The sequence below is a fragment of the Zootermopsis nevadensis genome, unplaced genomic scaffold (genome assembly GCF_977971745.1).
Source record: "Zootermopsis nevadensis isolate Lab colony 2312 unplaced genomic scaffold, Znev_1.0 Znev_ptg000018l, whole genome shotgun sequence".
In the NCBI taxonomy this organism is placed as follows: Eukaryota; Metazoa; Arthropoda; class Insecta; order Blattodea; family Termopsidae; genus Zootermopsis; species Zootermopsis nevadensis.
In genome coordinates this window covers 3,082,923-3,092,622 of record NW_028259150.1, presented here as the reverse complement: position 1 = coordinate 3,092,622, position 9,700 = coordinate 3,082,923, and the positions used below count along the sequence as shown (strand labels likewise).

The following is a 9,700-nucleotide window of genomic DNA, read 5'->3' as shown; positions in this document are numbered from 1 at the left end:
GAGTCTTTCTGTTATGCCCCATTTGGTAAGACTGTAAGTACTATTCCTAATGTCACATGGTCTATTTTTAAGTCATTACAATTCTACTGTTTTCATCATCCCATTATATGGCATCGGAAAGCATATTAACCCTTTCAATGCTGTGAATAATCTGTACATCCCAATACCATTGATTTCTTCTGATATAAATGCTTCTGAATTGATGGCATCAGATCTTTTCTGTCATATTTTGATGATTTTATTTAATTGCCGTGTCCTGCAATCCAGGCATTATTTTTTTAAAATAATTCAGCACAGAAAGGGTTAATAAACTGACTTTCACAGAGATGTCTTTTTTTGGACTCACTGTGCCTGGGTTATCTGCATCAACATCGGATGAAATGGCATAAAAGTATCGGTAAGACCGTCCAAGATACTTCTCATAATAAATTCGGGGTGTTTCACAGCCAAGATCACACAGAAGTTCAGGCTGTGACAATATTTTTCCATCAGACAGTTGATAAGCAGTAGCTTTGGCTCCTTGCAATGTTACCAGGTTTGTTTCTGGAACAGTGTCTGAGGAAACGTCCTTTAGCGGCAACACAAATCGCAGAGGTCGACCCCGGAACATTTTGGCATAATCGGGATTCTTCTGAATATTCTGCATTGGAATTTCCATGTTTATTAAAGTAGACACGTAAAATAACTCAGTAAAAAAGAAAGAATAAGTGACTGAATAATTTACCGACTACGCTTAATCCCAAGAAACATAAATATCATGATGATAAGGCGACAACAAATAATAATAATGTAAGTACCTTTACATAATGCATCATAGTGTGTGTTAATATTCTGTGAAATAATTTTGTGGCCACAAAAATTTAAAAGTTTCTTTTTGTATATTGTTAAAAACATTTAAACTTTTTAGCCAGATATATGAAATATGTCATCACAAGATACTGTAGATCTACAATTTTTCTTCAGGAAAAATGATTTTGTCAGGATACAGGCGCTGCCAAACTGACTATTATGTCTCATTACAACACACTGACAAATTACTTAAGCTCAAAATCATGATCACAGATGTAAACCCTAATGAACAAGCTCAGAATAAGTACTCCATTCCAGAATCAACATAATATCACGTTTTCTTACATGCACTGAGAGGTATTACATCTGCCTTGTCTTGTAAAAATAAATTTACAAATTTTGAAAATTTAGAATTTTCTAAATGTTCTAAATTTTCAAAATTTCAAATTGCAGAATCAAAAATTTCATAATTCCCACATTCAAAAATCATATTTAATCACTTATCCTAACAAAAACTAAACAAAACCAACCAAACATATCGTGTCTTCACTTACCCTAACAGACCTGACTTGACTTAACCTAACCTAACCTAACATGCCCCAACAAAAACAATCTTAACATACAGTGAAGCTTTTGCAGTGACTGAAGTTGCCATTGAAATAACACATAAGAGGGGTTGCCAATGGTAACCATGCTAACAATTGTAAACAAACAAATTTCCACATGGCCACCAGATTTCAGCACCTCTAAGTCCATCTCACAACGTTTCTCAAGTACTTTTATCATCACTTGTGGGGTATTCCGAAGTACAATTCAAATTTCATCCAAATCTGTCCAGTCATTCTCTAGTTAAATCAACTGGATATACAAATGGACACACATGAAGAGCCCATAATGCATTCTGCCTGTGCACTTCATGAAAAGAACACATAAGAAATGTATTGAAAACAATCCATATAAAAATACAAAGAGTTTCCACATATTCTTTACAAATTCTGAATGTTTAATGTGCCTAGCTGATATAAGAAAGAAATACCATGGACCCCAAAGTCATAACATCCATACTAAATTTCATGCAAATCTGTCCAGCAATTCTTGAGTCGAATCATGCAGGGAATGGATGTGTAATTAAGAACAAAATGCCTATATACAACCTATTGATATAAAACAGAGTTCATGTTTCAAGAGTTACCATTAAAGCATCCACGTACATGCAATCCAACATAGCGGCATCTTTGTAACAACATATATCAATAATCAGATGATCATCTTCTTCATAAGAGTTGATAATATGGAGGTAAAAGAAAGCATCTGCAAGGAATGTCTTGAACAACTGACCATCTTTTCTACGCATAAGAAGAATATGAGTCTGAAACAATACACAGACGTACGCATGCATACATGTTTATTCACCGACCACGAGAAAAGCCCTGCGGGGGGAAGTCGTTTCTGGTGCGGTGCAGGGGGAAGTGTGACACGCCAGAGTTTTCCACTACTACACAGACTGAAAACATCAAGCAGTTAAAAGTAGCGTGTAGTGAGTGCACCTGTACTGTGTTCTGTGGGTGTTGCGATAATATTCTAGATTAAATCACTGTGCCGCTGTGAGGTAATCTTAAAGCTGTACCCATTAGAACACATGAAAGCCTGTCGTCTGTTGCCCGTTCAGTGGTTGTGGAACGAATGCTTTAAGGATCGGTTGTCACTCGCCGCGAAATCTTGCGCATGCGTATATCGAATTCCTAGCAGGGCCTTACTCCTGGTCTGTATTTTGTTAAGAGCTGTATTGTAATTATACTGAAACCTCCAAATATTAACATAAAGAACAAAGGAAAATCAATTCATGTGTGTGCGTGCGCGTTAGCGATGTAGTACCACGTGCTATGTGATTATACTAGGGCAACAATTCAAATTTTTCTAATCAATAAATATGTCTATATCTCGTTGCTGTCATACTTACCCGTTGATCTTGGTACCATTTGAAGCTTGCTCCCATTGGATCATTCAAAAGATGAGTTTGCATCATGGTTGGTATAGATATAGACAAAGGTTGTTCCACAATCACAAAGTAATTTTCAGTGATGCCAAAAGTATGCATATAAGCAGGCTGAAGAGGCCATCTGGCAGGAACGGAGCCCATTATACTGGCTAACTCAAACATACTCAGTCTTCTACTGGGAAACCCATCAGCTGATTCTGGTAAAAAAATTGCACTGAATATAAAAAATTTCAAACACAGTGATTTCATTTAACATAAAATGTAGTTAGCCTTCTGAAGTTGCCAAAAATGCGGCGTGTCAGACGACGCGAGGGAGGGCGCAAACAGACCAGTTCCTAAGCAACGACGCTATGTATTCTATTCATATCCTTTACTGAGTGGTTAGCATTCCAGCGTCATATTCAGGAGGTTCTGGGTTTGATTTTCACCCCAGATGCAACTTTTTTCGGTTGGGATTTTTTTTAGCTATTTTCAGTCTCAGTAGCCAAATGCTCGCGTAGCAACTTAGAATAGGCCACAACAACTTCCTTAAACATTTCCATTTCACAATAATCTCGTCCAACACTTAGAATGCATTTCTAAAGTACTGTTTAACTATTGAAATGACAATTATGGCACATGTTCTCAGTCCGCAAACTGTGACATAAAAAATATACCTGCAGATGCAATGTCATAGGCTGCTGGAAATTTGATGATTGAGTAGTGGGGTCCAGTAACTGTTAAAGACATTCCCATGTTGTACACTGTGCCATCCTTCATCACATGTGGATGTGATGTATGATTTACAATCCCCACATACTTGGAAACATTCACCTAAAATGCCAAGAAGTAAATGGTTTCAGAAGAGGGTAAGTTTCAAATTCTGGGTGCTTTAACTTTGGGGAAGTAAGTCCCTGGTACACACACACGTGTGTGAGTGTGTATAAAATCAGGTTATTTTAGGCATATTGTGCAAAAAACACAAAAAAACATTTGATGAGTGATCAGCTTGAAGCTCCTCTCTCTTTGCTCTCGACAAAGAAGCCTCCCAGTACCTACGTTGATAAATTTCTACCAGACCACACGGTGTTACGACCCACAAGACAGCCATCTTCTTATTACTTAGATTTATTGCACTTGTTTTGCAATATCAAGAATACGTAGTCTCACTCACCCTTTCCAACGTGTCTAGAGTTTTGAGGTCAAATCGGTGGATCACGGGGGACTCTGTGAAGGCGTACAATTCGTCTCCGAAAGGATACACGGAGATCATCGCGTTATCTGACATGGATTCTCCAGGCGTGAACAGAGCAGACACCCTGGGAGCAAAACGAATCAAACGTTCGAGCGTCATTCTTCTCAGTTTTAATTCAATTAACGATGATAAAATTGAAACTTTACTTCACAGTCCTACACAAAATATGAACGTCACCACGAAATACAAAATACAAACCTAATAATGACCAGGGATAGTGCAACGAACGAAGAAATAGTGAAGGACATGTACTCATCAGAAAATGAAGACTATAAATCATAGAAAACAATAAAAATCAGTGATTAGTGATAGGTTTATACTACATAACACCCGTTGATGGCTAAATTGTAGCCGAAACTAGTCGTGTAAGTTCCTATGTAATCGAGTACTCGATGGGGAAAGTTAAATGATATTTTAATCTTTTAACAATATTATAATTGTGATTGACGGCAAAAAATTTTAATATATTTTTCATAATTATGAATCACAATATGACGCATTTACAATATCTTATCTGATGCTTTATAAACTGATTATGTAAAACAACATCGAATGATAAGCTAAATTGCTTATTATAAATGCGTAAGTTGGGAAGGATGTGAAAATTCGCGGCTTATTTAAAGCACTTCACCAAAAAAACCTGGAGGGACTGGGGGAAACCACAAACATGTTTAACCTCTATCAAACAGAAAAATTCTGACTAAGAAACGCCAACACGCACGCAGGGTCTGCACCCCAAAGTATCAAACTGATCATACTTTTTTGTTTGGTCGTGGCGATGTAGAAAATGTCATGACTTGCAGATGGTGAAGTTTGCTGCAAGACTGTGAATATGATTACAAATGTGCAAATTTCTTCATGACACTTGCGAAGAACGGTTAGAAATGCAGTATTATACACGAAATAGGTCTATAACTACTAAATAGTTGGACAATGACCTTCATAAATTTACAAAAAAAATTAAATCATAAAACTGTAATGCTCCTTGACATTCTTTTAAACAGGACTTGTTGACATGGCTGTTTGGTTCAAGAACCCCTGATCTTCATTACGCACACTACAGCATCATCGCAATGTTCCCTTGTATCAGTTACTCAGAATGGAGTCGTGTACCTCTGAAAGATGGTTTGGCATGGATCTGGCACTGCTTTCGTTCCAAACTCTGTAACAACTATCCTCTGGGCAGCCATATTACGTCTGTACGTCTGTGTCTTGAGAAAGCGGGACTGATACGTCACATGACCTCCATTAATTGCGAACCTGAAAGCGGAAAGGTGAACTCCAATGGAATACCAGGCCAGAGGGAGAAACTGAGAAAACGGGACGGATGGATTTTACATAACTTACAACACGACAATGATGATAATAACAGTAAAACAGATGAAAGGAGAAGTCGTAATGAAGACAAAATCCGAATTACGCGTATCCTATTCTGAGATGCTACGCTATGGTTAGTGGCAATGGGAATAACTACGAAAAATATCATCCAAAATAAGTACCCTCTGGGCCGAAAATCGAACCCATAACCTGCCAAATATGAAGCTAAAGTACGTAGTAATTACACGTTTAAGTCGATTTACTATGTAGCATCACGAGTACGCTGATTCCAGTACTTAGTGAGGATATTTGGTGGCACGACACTGCCTTGCCGCTTTGCGTAATCACTGAGTCGGGTGCCGCATTTCCTAATTCTAGCGGCACAGCCGCCAAACATCTTCGCTGTAGTTACTTTCACGGCGAATCCTATGCCACCAGAATTCGCAAAATATAGTGCATACCTGTCATAAATAAGAGTGCAAAGTCCACTGGCTTCTGACTGATTCAGAAAGTTCGTATGGTGTGTGCACGTTAAACGTTTACTTTCTAAGACACGACGGCTGACAGTTCGCTTGCGAAGGAATGTGATTGCAAATTTAAGTAAAATTCTTCGTTACAAAACGTAATGAAAATCCGTTTAGCCGTTCTCGAGTTGCTGCAAACCAACAGACGGGGACAGAAGACGAAGAAAATGAGTGCACTTTTACTATCCTAAATTGGTATCTTATCGGAGGTCCCGCGTCGTAGCCGCGCGGTCTGAGGCATCATGCTTCGGACCGGTGATACGGAATGCGCGCTGGTTCGAGTCTCGGGGAAAGAAATTTCTCATGAGATTTTCGACCAGTGTATGGGACCGGTGCCAACCCAGCATCGTGAGGAAATTGGGGAGCTACGATGAGTAGCGTAATCAGGTCATAGAAACTAGCAATGGCTGGGGGTTCGTCGTGCTGACCACACGTCACCCTGTATCTGGTTGGATGATCGTTCACCTCTGCTTAGGCATGTGAACGTGAGGCCAGCAGCCAGCTAGTCGGCTTTGGCTCTCAGAGGGCTGTTACGCCACGGATTTAATTTAATTTTATCTTATCAGAGATCGGACAAGCAGGTCATTCGTAAGTCCTTGACCAACGTATGAATACCCAGGAAAGGACCATTCCTAACCTGTGCAAGAGCGCGGATCCATCGAACAGGTGGCCAAATGTCATATCGCCTACTTTTAGATTGCCAGGACCATTTCGTATAAGTGACCCCTTTAACCACTTTGGAATGCAACCTGCAAGAAACAACAATTTCATTCTAATGCCACGAACTCGTTTGTTGCTGAAACTCCGTTAAAGATAATTAACAATGACACTTTGCTTTAACAATCCCGTTTCAAATACTCGGGTAAGATGACAGTAAATGTAAAAAGCTGTCCCATGTAGGCGCTTGGGGGAGAGGCGTATAGCTCCTACTCATACTTAAGTAATGAAATAATTGTCTTCTGGGTTGTTGCGCCGTGTGGTCTGGTAGAAATTTACCGACGTGTCAGAGGCGCTTGCTGCCTTCATCATCAGGGATTTGAGGTCAAGTGTCAGTGGTGTAAAATGGCAAATCGTACACTCGCATCCACTGTTTTCCGCCATTACTAATTCATCTAACTGCCACGCCCCTAGAGGAAGACCTGAAAATTTCCAGCTGTATGGTGGGAGACTTGAATGTTCGACCATTCTTGCAGAGCAATTCGTTTTACAATATGTAACATGGACAAAATGTTGTACTTTATTTTGTGGTCACGGTGTATGACTGACCAGCGAGGTACCGATACAGAGCTTAAGAGACTTCCATGCTTCAGACTCACCCGTGACTCTCCCTTCTAGAGGCTCCACTACCTCCTGGGAACATGATCGAAGCCAAACAGATGTGTCGCAACTAGGGTACAAGTCCTTACCCGCCTCCAGCTTCTTAAGTAGGCCTAAGTCAAGACCAGGGGAAATACTTCCCACTCCTTTAACTCGGCTTTCTGCTGCCTTACCATCATCTGGAGGAAATAACAAGAATGAAAAGGCGTACTCTACAGAGTGCACAGAAATTCCAAAAGTGTTCTTCACCACTCCACATCACAAGCGGTGACGTCAGCAGTTTGCTTTGTTTATAGCCACGGCTTACATAACTGTGGACTTCCATAGCTCTTACTAGAAACAAATAATAAATGCAGCAATGGTATTCACGGACACAACTCCGATATGAGCCCAGGCCACTGTTGTGAGCGAGCAATGACCTCGGTCCCCAATGTTTCGACAATATGTTCCAACTATGACCCCGGGTCATTCGGGTTGCTAATTCCTAGGAAAACGCGACAGACAGACAGACATGGGATGCCCCAGAAAGTGTTCTTCACTCAGGGTAGAACGTGAAGAACATAAAATACAGGTAACTTTCCACGGCTCGGTGTTTCCGGAAGGTGTCTTACAGGCCTAATTAGGTCTGGGATGAATGGGCAAATGCCTGCTTTCCTTCTTCCTGAAAAGATATAGACCTACTAAATATTTAATGATAATGCACTGTCATACGACTGAAATGATACTACCTAAAATGCCCAATTGGTCGTCTTTCTGTGCGCATAAACGATACACGTAACTAGTACACAGTAGCACAGTCCTAGGATAGCGAACAGCCGTTCAGCAAGACAAAAAATGGGAAACATTTTCATCTCCACGCTCACACAAGTCAGCAACGACCCAGGGCTCAGCTGTCTTTATGGAATATGGCGGGCGTCAGAATGTGAGATGAATGTGAGCAATAGGATTTCTTAAACTATTTACCTCTGAGAACACACTCAATCCCAGTTCGTCGTCCTGAACTGCTTCCTTCGAGATATGTTTTGTCCTTGTGGTTTCCAGCAAGAATTTGTCTTCTTCTAGCTGAGTTTCTTCCGCCTTCTGACTGCGTCGTCTCGCGCCCACACAAAGAGGTGACCCACCCGCTAACTGGCGCCCACCAACCATGAACAGGCGTCGAGCGACTGTTGCTGACTGATGTACAATTATTGTTTTCTACATCTGCAACCGTCTCCATATTGGTCTTTGCAAGGCTGAGTTGAATTCCGCCAACTTTAAAGATGCATTCTGTTCTGTATTTAAGGCAATAAAAAGGAAATAAAGGTCAACAGATCTTGTTGTGCTGTCTGCTACATGTTTCGACCTAACCATGCCATCTTCAGGTGTAGAGATTTAGTTCTGAATGGCCTGTTATTAGATGATATGCAAAAATTCGTAAGTGCACTAACTAACTTACTAAATAAAAGTTTTTGGTAGCGCACGTAACATATACAGAGTGTCTCACAAGTGCAAGGCCACAGGAGAAATGTTTGACAAAACACGGAAATGTAAGATTTGAGATTTTCACAGCGGTGAGTATGAAGATTTCTGTCTTCTGGGTTGTTGCGCCGTATAGTACGGTAGATATTTACCAACGTTTCGGAGGTCATACTGCCTCCGTCATCAGGGCGATGAATCGCCCTGATAACGGAGGCGGTAGTGACGGAGAAGAAATTGCTGCATGAAACTCTGAAAACGAGTCCCCCTTTCGCTGTCAAGTCAACATGGTAACATCGCAGCAAATTTTTACTATTGATAATGTAAAGAGTGTAGCGCCATTACGGCCTGTCCTAGGTGAAAAACTCCAACACCTGTGATCAGAAACACGTGATTTGCAACACCCCCCTCTTTTAATTTCTCCGTATTTTACCAAATGACTGAGATCGTCTATGGCATTGACCTTATGAGACACTCTGTATGCATATACACGTCTACGTAAAAGGCCATTCACATTTACGCCTAAAGATGACCTGGTAAGGTCGAAGCATGTAATAGACAGCAAAATATAAGCTGCGTTGGTGGTTATCAATAAACTTTGAAAACAATCCGCCACTTGGCAGTGGGAAAACAAATGTTCCGACGTTACTGGAATATCTGTTGCAATAAACTGATCACGATTTCTGTATCGATATATCTCTTTATGAACCATTTATTGCAAAAAAATTGTTGCACAAAACAATGTACGTATTTCCACTGGATAACTGATCCAAAAAAAATTAACACTCATATTAAGTGAAATTTGAGGTTCTCAAGGCGGCGAGTACGAAGACTGTCTTCTGGGTTGCTGCGCCGTGTAGTCTGTCAGACATTCACCGATATTTCAGGGACGTTTACCCACAACTCTAATGATGGAGGTAGCAAGCACCTCTGAAACGTCGGTACACTTCTATGAGACTACACGGCGCAACAACCCAAAAGACAGCAATCTTCAGCTACTACAGATTCAATTCTGGATTATTCTGATTGAAAACTAATTTCTGAAAATATAAACACTTTTACACA

At 40.4% G+C, this 9,700-nt stretch overlaps 1 protein-coding gene across 12 annotated transcripts in view; it reads right to left on the bottom strand.

Moving 5' to 3' along the window:
- The window catches only part of LOC110827854 (carotenoid isomerooxygenase), a 94,337-nt gene that overhangs the window by 23,324 nt on the left and 61,313 nt on the right, over positions 1–9,700 (bottom strand). For 11 of the 12 annotated variants that reach the window (XR_015535732.1, XR_015535734.1, XR_015535733.1 and 8 more), the window contains 9 exons: positions 8,144–8,451; positions 7,180–7,359; positions 6,501–6,612; positions 5,136–5,282; positions 3,942–4,086; positions 3,445–3,601; positions 2,750–2,985; positions 1,982–2,158; positions 347–640 (listed from right to left, as the gene is read on the bottom strand). Coding sequence is in view for 9 of the 12 variants with exons in the window: in XM_087351117.1 (XP_087207243.1) it covers positions 347–640; positions 1,982–2,158; positions 2,750–2,985; positions 3,445–3,601; positions 3,942–4,086; positions 5,136–5,282; positions 6,501–6,612; positions 7,180–7,359; positions 8,144–8,396 (1,701 nt within the window). In the remaining 3 variants the exon portion in view is untranslated. The remainder of the gene's footprint in view (positions 1–346; positions 641–1,981; positions 2,159–2,749; positions 2,986–3,444; positions 3,602–3,941; positions 4,087–5,135; positions 5,283–6,500; positions 6,613–7,179; positions 7,360–8,143; positions 8,452–9,700) is intronic. The other variant, XM_087351118.1, reaches the window with a different exon arrangement.